The sequence below is a fragment of the Centropristis striata genome, chromosome 13 (assembly GCF_030273125.1).
Source record: "Centropristis striata isolate RG_2023a ecotype Rhode Island chromosome 13, C.striata_1.0, whole genome shotgun sequence".
NCBI lineage: Eukaryota > Metazoa > Chordata > Actinopteri > Perciformes > Serranidae > Centropristis > Centropristis striata.
Window position 1 is genome coordinate 10797574 of NC_081529.1, and position 15781 is coordinate 10813354.

Genomic DNA, 15781 nt, shown 5'->3' on the forward strand with positions numbered 1-15781 from the left:
CTTCTGACTGTTCTAGTCCTTGGTTCAGTAATGCTGAAATGAAAGCGGTCACAGCTGTGTGTTTATAGAGTATTTTACAATGGCTTTGAACATTGTTCAGCCAATCAGAGTCAAGGACTAAAACAATCTGTTTTATAAAATAAAGTAATAAACCCAGAGAGGCGCCTAGTATAAACACACATACATATGCATATTACTTTCTTTTGTGTAATTTAAAATGTCCATATAATAGTTACTGGCATGTGGCTGTCAGAACCTTTATAGCACTAAATAATAAATATGAGTTATATACTTGTGTGGGCATTTAGATGAGGCTAAAGTGTGGTGGCACTGCATACTGTTCTCCATTGCCTCTGCTTTGTAGTGTCCCAGGTGCACAGCGTACTGCCCTAAAACTTTTTTCCCTGTCCTCAGGTGGGTCATGTAGACAGCTCAGGACGGTGTGTGTTTGTCCACGCGGCTCAGCGGGGCCACCTCGAGGTGCTGCGCTTCCTGCTAAAGCGTGCAGACTGGAGCTGCTCTTCCTGCTGCGGCCAAAGGGGGGCGAGCAGGTGCCAGGCGGTGCAGCAAGCTCTCATCGCAGCAGCCAGCATGGGCCACACAGAGGTCAGCTACACACACAACACACACACACAAATATTAACATGAACATTTTGTGTCAATAAACCATGAATTCTATTCATAATGTGTTTGTGACATTTGTTACTGTGTTGTATGTAGATCGTGTCGTACCTCCTGGATCTTCCAGAGGAGGACGAAGAAGAGGAGGAGAGACCTGAGATCAACACACCTGACAGTCTTTGGGGAGAAACAGGTACTACAACAACTTACTACAACAACTACACCCACGTGTTAGAGCTGCAAGAATACTATGCATTAATATATTCACGGCCATGTACAGCGTTTACCTAGCCTGGGTATACCCATACTGACTTGCACGCTCGAATTTCATTTCGAACCTCCATGCAGTCTGGCAATCCAGTCAGGGCCGTTTCTTAGCCCTGTTTTAGGGATCCAATCACAGAGCGGGGAGGGACGGCAAGACGATGACGTGTATTACTCGGCAGACGGAAGCTTGTAGTTTTGTAGTTTTCTTACAGATCCAACATGGCTGCAGCAGACGCGAAACTCTCTTTAGCTGTAGATGGTGTTTTAAATAGTTTAGAGCGAAAGTTGATTTTAAAAGAAGAACAACGTTTGACTTTACACTCCTGTTTCACCACGAAAAAGGATGTTTTAGCCTTGCTTCTGACAGGATTTGGGAAAAGTCTAATCTACTAATCTACCAATTATTTACTTATTATTACTAATTGGTAGACGCCGTAACGCCGGTGATCTTGCTACGAGCCGGGGGACAGCGGAGCTGACGAGAGACCCGCAGCAGCTTGTTTATTGCCCATAAAATCAGTGGATGTGTGTGGCTGAATGACATGAGGGGGAATAAAGCGTGAAAATAAATAATCTTGCAGAAAGCGAGAACTGGAGAAGCAAAGCAGCAAACAACACTCTCTCACAGACACACACACAACAAACATCAATTTCTGTCGCTCTACTACGTCATCTGGTATAACTGATACGATTGGCTAAGAGCTACCTACAGACGCTTTTGATAGACATTCTAAGCGCCCAATAAACGGCTCCGGAGGATCGTAAACCACGCCTCCTCTACGGAGCAATGAACGGCTGGTGTCCAGACTAATCTCTCACAGGAGGGGGGTCTCTGTCTCTCACAGTCAGTGGGTATTGATATGTTTAATATGATGGAATTCTATTTGATCTGTAAGACGTTAAAAAAAAAACAAAAAAACATGTCCTGTGGGGACTGGCTGTAAGGGACAAAAGCATGCCAACTACTTATATCCAAAATATTCACGTCATAGACACTACCATTAACTATTTCTGTGATTCATGATTCATTCCCCACAAAATCACATTGACCAAATGCAGTCAGCCATATTGTAGGTTTTGACTTAGTCTTGTTGGAATCAGTCGGTGGCTGCTGTGCTACACATCACTGATCTCTAGTGGAGGAAAAATGACCACTACATTATCAATCTCCTCAAAACACAATAGCCTCGGTCTGACCAGGCCTTTTCCCACCAAAGAGCCATTGTTGGCCAAAAGAACAGTTTGAGTTTTATTTGAGCCTTACAAAGAAGAACGCAGCCTATTAAGTTTAAATTAGCCTACCAACATTACTAATAGCATTTATTATTATCTTTTTGTCTGATTCAGATACAGCTCCAGCTAATAACAAAACTATTATATAGATCAAATAAGTTTGGCCTTATTCTAGTTTAATTTTTTTTTTTAAAAGGTTGCAAGTTCATTCTGCAATGAGATTCAGGGCTCTGGGATAGAAGTCTTCTATATTTTTTTGGAATTATTTGTCATATTTTTTCATATGGTAGTGTACAATACATTAAACAGTGTGAATTTGTAAACATGTTCTTGTGAGGACACCTGTTTTCACATGTCTGTGTGTGTTTGTCAGCCCTGACAGCAGCAGCAGGAAGTGGCAGGCTGGCTGTGTGCAGGCTGCTGTTGGATCAGGGCGCTTCTGTTGAGCAAGGCAACAGGCGGGGTGTGGCACCCCTCTTCAGCGCTGTGAGACGTGGCCACTGGCAGGTACGGTGGAACACACACACACACACACACACACACACACACATATATATATATATAGGGGAAACAAATTTTAGTTTGGCTCCTGCTGCAGAAATGTTGAGCTCCTGTCTCCGTCAAGGTTATAATAGTTTTGGATTTTTCATTAGTTTTAGTTTTAATTTCGTTGTCAATTTTTGTTTTCAAATTCAGTTAGTTTTAATTAGTTTTTAGAGTGGGTTTGCTAGTTTTGATTAGTTTTATTTTTTGGAAAATGCTTAGTTTTAGTTTAGTTTTTATTAGTTTTAGTTTTTTGTAATGGGGTATTTTTTGGGTGCCAGATTCAATAAGTCACAATAAATGTTTACTTTATTTCCTTTGTCTGATCCATCTCAGCCCCAATAAATTTATTAAGTCATAAAACCAGATAGATGAAATAGATTTCAAATCAACCAAAAAGTTTTACGTATGAAAAAAGTTGTCAAAGACGAAAACTAAGGACATTTTCACTATAATTTTAGTTAGTTTTAGTTAGTTTTGTAACCACACAATACAGTTTCAGTTAGTTATGGTTTTTTTAAAAACTCCTTTTTTTATTTTTATTTCAGTTAACGAAAATGTTTTTTCAATTCTAGTTTTCGTTATTTCGTTAGTTTTCGTTAACTATAATAACCTTGGTCTCTGTTTGTTTCAGGTGGTGGCGCTCCTGTTGAGTCACGGGGTGGAGGTGAACATGGTCGACCAGCAGGGTCGAACTGCTCTGATGACGGCAGCCTCAGAGGGACACATGACCACCGCGCAGCTGCTACTGGATCACGGTAATCACCTGTTTATTGGCACTCAAGAAATTATGTTCAAGCAGAATTTGAAGTAGAGGGAACGGAAACATGCAGTGTTGGAGTTCCCTCTACAGTGTAACACAATTGTAATTTTGTGCAGTTGTAATGCCATTGAAGAAATACAAAATGCAAGCTGAATTTCTTTGATAAAACAAAAATAAGGATGAAATGGAGTCTGATTCCAAAGAAGTTTGGATTAAATGTAAAATGTTATTAAACTGAATGCATCACATTCAGAATGAGTGTATATATTTACACAGGACAAATGTTTCCCAGTTTGAGCATTCTGCAAAGTTTTTGGTATCTGGGTTATAGAATGAAATGATGATATAGCTCTATTTTAAGCTTTGATCTGTTTACTTTCCTGACAGAAGTGTTCATCACACATGATCCCTTCTGGGGCCATCTAAAAATTGAAAATCGGATGAGAATGTCTGTTTTTAGAGCTTGATAATAGTGTCATTTTGGACAAAGAGGGTTGAATGAGGACTTGAAGGCACTTTTGTGGGGTCCAACAGATTATAATTATTCAGGAATTTCCAATTATTGTATTTACATTTTTGTATTTTTGTCCCCCCATTTAGCAGTGAGAGTAATGACAGTATTTTTATAACACCTGATGGTGAGCTTGTCACGTCTGCCCACCCCCAGCAGCACTGACTTCTGGTCTTTATTTGCAAATAATCCCTATCAGAGTCACTATAAAAAAGACCGGCCTGTCCAAGAGCAGTAAGTAAGTTCCAATGTGCCAGAATGAGCGAGTCACCACAGACACCAGACACCACAAAGAGCTTAATCAGCATTCCGTGAACTTGCTTGACAAGGGTTTGTACCTGTGGCTCTGGGGACACATGCTGTCCAGTGGCTTAGGAAGAGAATTTTCATTTCCCATTTCTGCAGGCCGAGGGCTACGCGGTTGTGTAGTGCAGCTATTCTCAACCTTGGGGTCGGGACCCCAATTGGGGTCGCGAGATGATTTCTGGGGGTCGCCAAATCATTTTGGAAGTCAGCTCTGTCTCCACTGTGTTAAAGTGTTCATGTGTTTTAGTCTTTTTGGTCATTTAATGTCTTTTTTTGGTCATTTTGTTTCTTTTTTGTGTCATTTTGTGTCTTTTTTTGGTCATTTTGTTTCTTTTTTTGGTCATTTTGTTTCTTTTTTGTGTCATTTTGTGTCTTTTTTTGGTCATTTTGTGTCTTTTTTGGGTCATTTTGTGTCTTTTTTGGGTCATTTTGTGTCTTTTTTTGGTCATTTTGAGTCTTTTTTGGTCATTTTGTGTCTTTTTGGTCATTTAGTGTCTTCTTGGTCATTTTGTGTCTTTTCTGGTCATTTTGTGACTTTTTTGGTCATTTTGTGGTCATTTTGAGTCTTTTTTTGGTCATTTTGTTTCCTTTTTTGGGTCATTTTGTGTCTTTTTTTGGTCATTTTGAGTCTTTTTTGGTCATTTAGTGTCTTTTTGGTCATTTAGTGTCTTCTTGGTCATTTTGTGACTCTTTTGGTCATTTTGTGGTCATTTTGAGTCTTTTTTTGGTCATTTTGTTTCCTTTTTTGGGTAATTTTGTGTCTTTTTGGGTCATTTTGTGTCTTTTTTGGGTCATTTTGTGTCTTCTTTGGGTAATTTTGTTTCTTTTTTGGGTCATTTTGTGTCTTTTTTGGGTCATTTTGTGTCTTTGTTTGGTCATTTTGAGTCTTTTTTGGTCATTTTGTGTCTTTTCTGGTCATTTTGTGACTTTTTTGGTCATTTTGTGGTCATTTTGAGTCTTTTTTTGGTCATTTTGTTTCCTTTTTCTGGTCATTTTGTTTCTTTTTTTGGGTGATCTGAACTGTGCGCGTGAGATTGTGTTCAGTGAGCGGGGGTCGCGGACAACATGCATGTTAAATTGGGGGTCGCGACTCAAAAAGGTTGAGAACTACTGGTGTAGTGGTTAGCAAGAGGGTCGCCGGTTGGAATCCGGCCTACGGCTCTTTTGTGTGGAGTTTGCATGTTTTCTCCGTGTCAGTGTGGGTTCTCACCGGGTACTCCGGCTTCCTCCCACAGTCCACAAACATGCACATGGATTTAATTGGTGACTCTAAATTGCCCGTAGGAGTGAATGAGAGTATGAATGGTTTCTCTTCTGTCTCTGTGTGTCTGTCCTGTGATAGTCTGGTGTCAGGGTGTACCCCTCCTCTCACCCAAAGACAGCTGGGATCGGCTCCAGCCCCCATGACCTGAGTTTGAATAAGCGGTTAGGGATAATGAATAAATGGCTGCAGGCCTTAAGCGATTCTTACTTTTTTTAATTGTAAAAAAAATATGTATTTTGTATACCAAATTTTAAAAATGTTTTGACATTTTAGTGACAGTTACAATTTCTGGGTCTGTCATGTGACGCCATTGGGCCCAGAAGGATTTTCATTGAAAGTAGCTTAATAGTTAAATTTAAAAAAACAAAGGGGAAAGAATGATTTGGACATAACTAATGAATGAAAACAATATTTATGTTAATAACATACAGAACAGCAGAGAGGTTGGTGTACTATACTGATTGTAAATGTACTTTATATTTTACCATGTGATGTATTTCACCCTCTTTATTCGTGACTGGCCTTTGTACTTGCTTTTATTTGAAACCTAGCCATGATTTAAAAAACAGATTTGATTTGTATAAATGAATGGATTTTGTAATAAATCTAATATCTAGATCTAATATCTCATAAAGACCTCTGACCCTGACTTTATCTTTGACCCTCTTGGCCTCTTTCTATTTTTCCAGGAGCCTCTCTTGACCAGACTGACAGAGAAGGCTTAACACCGCTGAGCTGGGCGTGTCTGAAAGGCCAGCTCCCATTGGTCAGAGAGCTGGTGGACCGAGGTGCAGCCACAACTCACGCTGACCGCAGTGGACGGACTCCTCTGGATCTGGCTGCTTTCCGCGGCGACCCAGAAGTGGTGTGTAAAACAGATGCTTTATTTTATCCTAAGCTGAATGGGCACATACTGTTCTTAGTAATGTGCGCAGTATGTGTAGTAGTATGTAGTATGTGCTGCCCACTTTAATTAATTTAATTTCGAACCTCCAGGCAGTCTGGCAACCAGAGAGGTTTCTTAGCCCTGTTTTAGGGATCCAATCACATAACGGGGAGGGACGGCAAGACGATGACGTACTACTTGGAAGACGGAAGCTTGTAGTTTTCTTACGGATCCAACATGGCTGCAGCAGACGCGAAACTTTCTTTAGCTGTAGATGGTGTTTTAAATAGTTTAGAGTGAAAGGCGAAAGGTCTCTCGGTGGCTCCAATGTCCCCCGGCTCGTAGCGAGATCACCGGCGTTACGGTAGCGGGGCTAATAGCGGTAGCGTTACGCTACTGTTACGGCGTTACGGTAGCGGGGCTATAAGCTATTAGCCCCGCTACCGTAATGCCGGTGATCTCGCTACGAGCCGGGGGACAGCGGAGCCGACGAGAGACCCGCAGCAGCTTGTTTATTGCCCATAAAATCAGTGGATGTGTGTGGCTGAATGACATGAGGGGGAATAAAGCGTGAAAATAAATAATCTTGCAGAAAGCGAGAACTGGAGAAGCAAAGCAGCAAGCAACACTCTCACAGACACACACAACAAACATCCATTTCTGTCGCTCTACTACGTCATCTGGTATAACTGATACGATTGGCTAAGAGCTACCTACAGACGCTTTTGATAGACATTCTAAGCGCCCAATAAATGGCTCCGGAGGATCGTAAACCACGCCTCCTCTACGGAGAAATGAACGGCTGGTTTCCAGACTAATCTCATTTGTGATTAGTCTGGTGTTAGCCAAGCTACCTTGCATGGTGTGTTCACTTGTGTGTTAAAAAGGATGGGTTAAATGCAGAGGTTGAATTTCCCCATTGTGGGATTAATAAAGTAATCTTCTTCTTCTATCTTCTTCTTCTATTAGCACTTTATGGTTAACAAGCTGGTGACAAAAGTCCTTCCCTTTTTAGAAAATAAATCAACAAACCAACATTTTCCTTTTCAGGTGCAGCACCTGGTGGACCATGGTGCGTCGGTGGAGCATGTGGACTGCAGTGGGATGCGTCCTTTGGATCGGGCCGTCGGCTGCAGAAACACCTCAGCAGTCATCGCTTTGCTCAGAAAGGGAGCCAAGATAGGTAGAGACATGACTCAGTAATGCTATTCCCATTATTCATGTTTGTTTGTTTTTTAATCAGAAAAATAAGGGCATGGTTTTTAATTACTTTATTTGTGCCCTAAATAGTTCATATGCTCATTTTGAGTAGTTTCGGGGCATTTTGTTTTTTTGTTTTTTGGCCTCGCATATTTTACACCCTAAGGATTGCACTTCTATGGAAACAATACCATTAAAAAATTATTTTTTAAAAGTCAAATTTCTTTCAATATTAATTTTTCAAATAAAAAAATAAACAATAATAAAATGGATTCTTTATTAACAACATTTTAGAATAGAATAGTCTTTATTGTTATTGCACAGTGTACAACAAAATTATGGGTGCTCGGCCCAATCGGTGCATAGTACATTAAAAAGAGATGAAGCAAAATAAAGGACATATTGGACTTTTTACATTACGACAACTTTTACCTACAGAATTAATGTCATGTGACAGTTTCTTTTAGCTGAGTCATTCGTGAGTCGGAGCATAGAATACATTTTATGACACTGAATGTGGTAGGTGCAGTTGCTTTATTTTTGAAGAAATAAAAGAGTAGAATAAAGTCTTTTCAAAGTCTCAATTTCTCAACTTTAAGCTTCTGTTTTGTTACTTTTTTGACAAAAGCACAAGCGTCACATATAATACATTCAAGGAGCAACAGAGGGTTGACAGTCTGATGATACTGCCTGTTGTTTTGTTTTGTTTTTTGCAGTTTCTGGCTGTGATAAATTAAAAATTAATTAGTTTTGGTGATTTAAAAAAAAAGAAAAGAAAACATGCTCTTGTGTGTTTTGAGAGTCAGAGGGTTTCACAGGAGGTGCAATGACCAACGGAGGCAGCATGCCAACATTTGGTATTTTGCTGACAAAGTGAAATGCACTTTGCCCAGCTGTATGTGATTATGGTGCCCGGTGTAGAGCGCACAGTGTACAGGTAGAAGAAGAGGACTAAACAGATGGTAAATTCATTCATACAATTCCGCTGTTTGGCATTTATTATTAAAATATATGTTTTGTGTTTGTTTATTTTCCTGAAAGTACTTGCATTTTACAGATATTGCACATTGGAGAAAATATATTTTAGCATGTTAAATAGGTTAAATAAGTTGTTGCATGTAGTGGTATGAACATCAATGAATAAATATATTTAAATATATAAGTGGTATATGACATATATAATATAGAAAAAAAATACAGAAGGACTAATATAGGCCTAATGAGGTTGGATGTAAATGAGGCAGTGCAGAGAGAGTTGCTGGTATTTTGGTATAAAATGGGTCTTTGCATTAAGAATAGATAGATAGTCTTAGAGCCATGTTTTTTTTTCTCGAAGGAATATTTTATATCTATATAAATATCTACCAACTTTTATGGTGACTTATTGATATTTAAAAGCAAATACACGTCTTTCCCAAACTGTTGAAATGTTCCTTTAAATATATGAGTAATGGTTAAAAAAATCATGACTACCAAACATTTCAGTGGAAAAACTGCTAACACACAAACAGGAAAATGGGATTAATCTACTTTGCGGTGGTAATAAAACGTGTGTGTTTATGTGTGTTTGTGTGTAGGACCAGCAACCTGGGCCATGGCGACCTCTAAACCAGACATCTTGATGGTTCTACTCAGTAAACTGATCCAAGAGGGAGACCGACTGTACAAGGTAAACCGCACAAGCAGAGACCAACTTAATCAGACGCACACAACAAGGTGCATGCACATCTATTAAGTATTCCGTGTGTTTGGACTTGTAGCAAGGTAAAGAGAGGGAAGCTGCTCACTCCTATCAGTCAGCTCTCCAGAAGTTTCCGGGGGACGAGCTGAAGACGTTCCGACAGCTGAGAGTGTGTGTGCTGCTCAACCTGTCTCGCTGTCACCGCAAGATGAACGTGAGTCTTTCTATCTCTCCTACTCACACAGGCACACATTGGAATAATCACAACCTAATTTGTCATTCTGTCTGCTGTCCTCGGTCTTGACTTACCGATATTAATTATTTTTATTTGCCTGCAGGATTTTGGCCTCGCTGAAGAGTTTGCCACCAAGGCGCTAGAGCTGAAATCTAAATCCTATGAAGCCTTTTATGCCCGAGCCCGCGCCAAACGTGGACGCAGGTAACTATACGGACATAAGGGACAAGTGGTTTAATTGAACAAACTTACCATAAAGAAATCATGAAGGGTATCCTTGAAATGAATTATGCATTAATATAACCATAGTGGCTTTTTTAGCAATGTCCAGCTTAAAGTCATTAACGTGTAGCAACCCGGCATAGTGTGATCACCCCCAGATTCTTTGATAACCGTTCTGTCTGTGAGCAAAAGAACCCCTATCAGCATCCTCTGTGTTGGGGCCTCCAGCATTGTCAAGACTGGCCCTCATTCACCAGCCATTCGAAATTTCTTCTTAAAACCCACTTAAGCAATTTTTAAGATTCTGACATTCACCAAAGTTTTCTTATTAAAGATGTATTCTTAGGTAAGAACCGAATGCTGACATTCTTTTGCAACATACACTCACCAGCCACTTTATTAGCTAGCAAGGTGTACATAATAAACAGGCACCTCCTGCGATATTCTGCTGTTGTAGCCCATCTGCTTCAAGGTTGGACATGTTGTGTGTTCAGAGATGCTCTTCTGTATACCTTGGTTGTAACGAGTGGTTATTTGAGTTATTGTTGCCTTTCTATCATCTGGAACCAGTCTGACCATTCTCCTCTGACTTCTGCCAGTAACAAGGCATCAAGGCTCACTGGGTAGTTTCTCTTTTCAGACCATTCTCTGTAAACCCTAGAGATGGCTCTGTGTGGAAAATCCCAGTAGATCAGCAGTTTGTGAAATACTCAGACCGACAACCATGACAACCATGCTGATCGTCTTCACCATGTCTATATGCCTAAATGCATTGAGTTGCTGCCATGTGATTGGCTGATTAGATATTTGTGTTAATGAGCAGTTGAACAGGTGTACACAATAAAGTGGCTGGTGAGTGTATGTGCCTACAGTAAATCTTTTATTGGGGAAAAACATTGCTGCACTGAGCTCTGTGGTCTACTCTTAACTTATCATTGTACCAGTGGCGGGCGGTGCATTTCACACTTAGGCCTTCAGTGATGTCCAACTTAGTCAATAAATACCTTTCATTTTGCCAGCATTTATAACACCAGGACTGGAGAGTAGTTAGAAACACACTTGCACTACTAGGCATTGCATCATCTCAGTTGTTTACAAAATGGGCTATATGGACATATCTGATATGCTACTGTCAAAACTTAAAAATAAAAGGGTCTTTAAAATTATCTTTCCAAAAAGTTTTATTAAATGAGTCCACAAAGAATATGCAAGCTTTAACAAGATTGTACAATACATTGCAAAATCGCAGTTTAATATCAGAAAGACACTAACAAGACGGCCATACTTTGGCGACAGCGACACAAGTCTCTTTGTAAAAAAATGTTTTCATGTCAAAACGTGACGTATCACGACTTTCTGTGACCTGTTGCTTTGAGTACAACCACACAGCTGCGCCAATGCGCCAGATTATTTACATGCCGTTAACAGTCCCGGCCGGGTGTGACTCTGTTGATCTGCATAGCCCTGCCGTGGCTCAAACTAGTAAGTATCCATATCCAATCACAGGACGCGTAAATGTCACGTTCAACGTGAGGCCAGCTAGAGGGCCTTACTGACACAACTCGTGATCTGATTGGCTATCGCAACTATCTATCAACTGTATTTGCCCGTTCACTTACAGTGCACAGACGCCCGCATTGTTGATTCTGAAGGCCCGGGCAGATTTCATACAGCCTGGCAACATAAGATAGCTGAATTCTGATTGGATAAAAACTCTAACCTAAAAACAACAGCACTGGAAGGAGCATAATATGACATGAAGAGAATATGAATACTTTTAGTTATTTAGGGAAAGAAAATTAAAAATTAAATTAACCTTTATCATAATTATGATCATGATTTCTGGTTATGTTAGGCCAGCAGAGAAGGCCTTGCTGGCCCTGACGGCCCACCACTGCATTGTACTATAGTCACACAGAAAACTTGCAGAAGTAGCTAGATGGCATCCTGGGTGTAGTTATTCTTTTGAGTCAACACCTTTTGAAAACAAATGATATGAACCAGCTGGTAGAAGCAGTGTGGGACTGAAGACTGAGTTGGGAGCACTGGCAGGATGAGAGAAACTATCTAAGACATCATGAATTCCATTATTACTCTTTTTATGTGCTCGCAGACAGCAACTTCCCTGCATCTATCATTGCAGCAATCTCCCTTTGTAAAACTTTATTCAGTTTTTTGCTTTCACTCTGTCACCATTCAGACAGTTCCATGCAGCTATGGAGGACCTGATTGAGGCCAGCCGCCTATGCCCATCCAACCGGGAGATCCAGCGCCTGCTGTCCCGGGTCAAGGAGGAGTGTCGGCAGGTGGCACAACAACAACAAGACTCTCCCCCTGCTTCGTTACATCCTGTTTATCAACAAAATGTGGCCATGTCCATCAACGAGGCCAGGTGCAGAGATTCAGGTTGTCTGCAGGTGCAGGACAGGGAGGGGCTTACTGAAGAAGAGGAGGAGGAGGAAGAGGAGGAGGAGAGTTATAGGGAAGGAGATGCTCCTCTTCACTCCTCCTCCTTCAACCCTCAACCTGTGGTTCAAAGTCTTGACATCCACTGCCGCCCTGGGGTGCCTTCACCCTCCTCCCTCTCCCCGACTCACCTGTATCGCCACCTCCCCAGCCCAACCCACTCCCCCTCCTCCTCTTCTCCCAGTCACTCTGCGCCTCCTCCTCCATCCTCCTCCTACCACCATTACAGTCCTCCGCAGCGACCCAGCCCAGTGTCGGAAAGTATGCCCACGCTGTCAGGAAGTGGAGCTCTGCACCAACATCTGCAGTCCATGTCAGACCAGAACCAGGGAACACAGCAGCACCACCATCTGTCCAATCAAAGATCCTTCCAAGGCCAGTGGCTCCAACCAGCCAAGGTCCAGGTCGTCAGAACCTGTCAGCCCAGTTCCTCGGCCCACTCCAGCATGATTTTGGCTAGTTCTGTCTACTCACAGTTTGGCCAACTGCCACAAGAACTGGCTGAGCTTGGGGAAGGCATTTGTCCGAATCCCCTAGATATCAGGCCTAGTCTGCAGGTCCAGGCTGGTCTGAGCTCTGGATCTTCATATCCACTAGATGAGGAAGATGTTGACTTTGTTTGCCAGGCAAGAGCTGGATCTGCCTATGGGAGAGAAGGAGCAGGGGATAGGGCAGGGATGAATCGATTTGGTCAGGCTCGTCAGTTCAGTCGCAACCAATCCAAAGCAGCCTACTATCCCATGGAAGTTACCGAGGCGCCAATGAGGCCTCCCGATAGCGCCGATTATCAGTACCACCATCAGGGAGGACTACGACGCCCACACAGTACCCACCCAACCTCTTCCCCTGCTCCTCCCCCCCGGCCTCTTGTCCACTCCCAGAGTATCAGCGTCCGTTTCTCCAGCAGCAGCAGCAGCCTTGCCGGTGGGCAGCCAGCCAATCAGGGCCCAGGCTTCAGGACCTCGGCCTCGGCACAGCACATGGATTTACCTTCAGATCTGGCCTCTGTGGGAGGGGTGACTGGTTACCATGATGACCTCTACCTGATCTCCTCTCCCCAGTCAGAAATGTGCATGGTAGGAGGCGGGACTTATCCCGGAGAGGGAGGACGCTCATCTCGGAACACTCCTTTTATGGGCGTTAGCGACAGAACCACAAGGGTGCACCAGCAGTTCCAACAACAAGCTCCTTCCAGTTCTGCGTCCTGTCTCAGCCCTTCTCGCTCCTGGGCCGTGTCTTCAGTGGACACGGTTGTCACCTCACCGAGCAAAACCCCCACCAACCAAGGAGGCTTTGGTCCCCCCCAGCCGTCCTCCATCGCCTACCACAACCGCAGCAACAACAACGCCCACAACGACAACCAGCTGGACTACTATCCTCAGGGTGAAGTTGCCAGTCAGAATCCCTCTTACCTGGATGTGAAGCTGGCTCGAACGCTGCCGGTGATCCACAGCTGCTCAGACAGACCTAGTGACCGACAGACAGGTCCTACCTCTCCTGTCAAACCAAAAAGACCCTTTGTAGAGTCCAATGTATAGAGAAAGGTGTAGAGGTCAAAGACAAGGGAAGAGTGTTAATAAAGAGTGGTTAAAAAGAAGAGTGCACTCATATATTCCAATATTCACCGGGGCTATGGAATTATTATTCCAGGTTATGCTTGAAATGTACGACATGTAGTTTGTAAGACGTTCAGAGGGGCGAGGCGCAATAAACGTTGGTACAGGGGGGTAACATCACGCACCTTCCTCGAAGACATTCATGGTGTATGGTTGCACTTATGCAGTTATAAACTCCAAAAGTGATTGAAAATGTTGTGTGAAGAAAAAGAGAGCTTGAGAGAGAAGAAGTTTCAATCCTGCCTACGTTTTCACTTCAGCAGAGCTGGCTAATGGCTGTGTGAAGCATCCATGCTTGTTGGATTGTCGGTTTTGGAAAGACTGATACCCAATGACTCCTTTATTGTTCAGAAGAGTTCAACATATACGTTTGAGTTGGAACATAATTCCTGTTACAGGTCAGGTCTGTCAATAAACCAGCCATAGACAAAGAAAAGTAGCAAGGACGAATGGAATAAGGGAAGGAGGAGAGTCAACATGAGACAGCTCCTGCCGTTACAAAGCACAATAAGGAAGAGGAAGATTTGGGATAAGCAAAAGGAATCAGGGAGCACAAAAAATCCTCCCTTCCCTCCCTGTTCAACTCTGACTTAGAGTACATTTCAAAACTGAAGTCTCTGAATGCCCACAATGCACTGCTCTAGAGTTATTCTGCCAAGTTCACATAGGCAACTCTACATGGTGACATAAAGTCAGAGGGGAGACACAAAACCACCACGATCACTTTTGTCTGCTGCCTTTAATGAAGATTTTCCTCTCTAGTCTGAATCGCTTACATGATACAGCCGAAGACCTGGATACAATCACTGCAGGATCCAGGCTCTAAGACTTGTGCCAGTCAGATGCTGGTCAGTGACCCGGTCCCAAGCCATAGTTTGAGAAACTAGGATGATGCTGTTATTGAATAAGCACTGGCTTGCTGTATATAAAAAGGGATATTTATCTTTTTTAAGTTATATCTGTATTAAGCTGTACAAATATTGTTTCTCTTAAAACTGTATATTCCTTTTGGATTTTCCTTTATATGTTTGTTTTGATTTTTTTTTACACAGAACACAGGAGTGGAACCTTTCTTTTCTTTGTTCAGCTTTTGGTTAACATCTCCTGCTTGTGGATGATGGCATTAATCTACGATGAACATCCTGTAAAGATGAAGGTTGTTGTTGTTGGGTTTTTTTGCTTCAGGTAGATTTCTTTTTTTTTCTATAAAAGCCTTTTGTATTCTGTAGTCTTAAAGGTTCTAATTTATGCAAACCACAAGGATCCCAACTCTGTGCCCTTTACATGTGCTTACATACCCCATGAGCTTGCTATTGGCTTCTTGTACTGTTAGTATATTAATAAAAGCCAACTGACCATTTGCTAAACCCCTCCCTCCAAAACAGTGATTGTCCAATCGGAGATCAGCAACTGTAACTCAGCCCAGCATAACCTGTCAAGTTCTCAAGTTCTCAGTCATATTTGACATTAAAAAGTTAAAGTTATGCAGCGCTGGTCTCAGACTGACATCGCTTTGCAGGATCCCAGTCAGAATGAGCCCTGATCTCTGTAATAATTCACATTTCATCTTGTACAGAAGTTGGACTTAACCGAATTCTATTGGCCAGTTACCAATGACATGGACAGGCCAACAGCTGTCCAAGTTGAAGATGCTAGCTCGTTTGAAGATTGTGATACAAAATGTGTGTGTGTGTGTTGTTGTTACAGACGCATATCTATGAGCTACAAAGCCTAAATAGAATAACATAATGTGAGAACACACTGCGCTGTCTCAGGCCAGTGAGAAAGAGAAAAGCTACAGTGCAGCTACACACATTGGCTACTGCCTTCTTATAATTATTCAAATATAACACAATGAACTATGTGTTTCAAGGTCCATTATTTAAATACTAATCAGTGAACCAAACCTGGAGTTGTACGCGCAGCAGGTGAATCTCTCCGATGAGTATATAATGCTATGCTATATG

The 15781-nt window shown here is 42.0% G+C and overlaps 1 protein-coding gene across 1 annotated transcript in view; it reads left to right on the forward strand.

Annotated features, from left to right (window-relative positions):
* Positions 1 to 15181, forward strand: part of LOC131983047 (protein TANC2-like) — a 74178-nt gene extending 58997 nt beyond the window's left edge. Inside the window, exons 20-29 of the mRNA XM_059347615.1 lie at positions 415 to 606; positions 721 to 814; positions 2495 to 2628; positions 3299 to 3422; positions 6198 to 6373; positions 7445 to 7577; positions 9172 to 9263; positions 9355 to 9489; positions 9614 to 9714; positions 11933 to 15181. Coding sequence (XP_059203598.1) covers positions 415 to 606; positions 721 to 814; positions 2495 to 2628; positions 3299 to 3422; positions 6198 to 6373; positions 7445 to 7577; positions 9172 to 9263; positions 9355 to 9489; positions 9614 to 9714; positions 11933 to 13736 — 2985 coding nt within the window. The 3' untranslated portion in view covers positions 13737 to 15181. The remainder of the gene's footprint in view (positions 1 to 414; positions 607 to 720; positions 815 to 2494; positions 2629 to 3298; positions 3423 to 6197; positions 6374 to 7444; positions 7578 to 9171; positions 9264 to 9354; positions 9490 to 9613; positions 9715 to 11932) is intronic.
* The last annotated feature ends 600 nt before the right edge of the window (positions 15182 to 15781 follow it).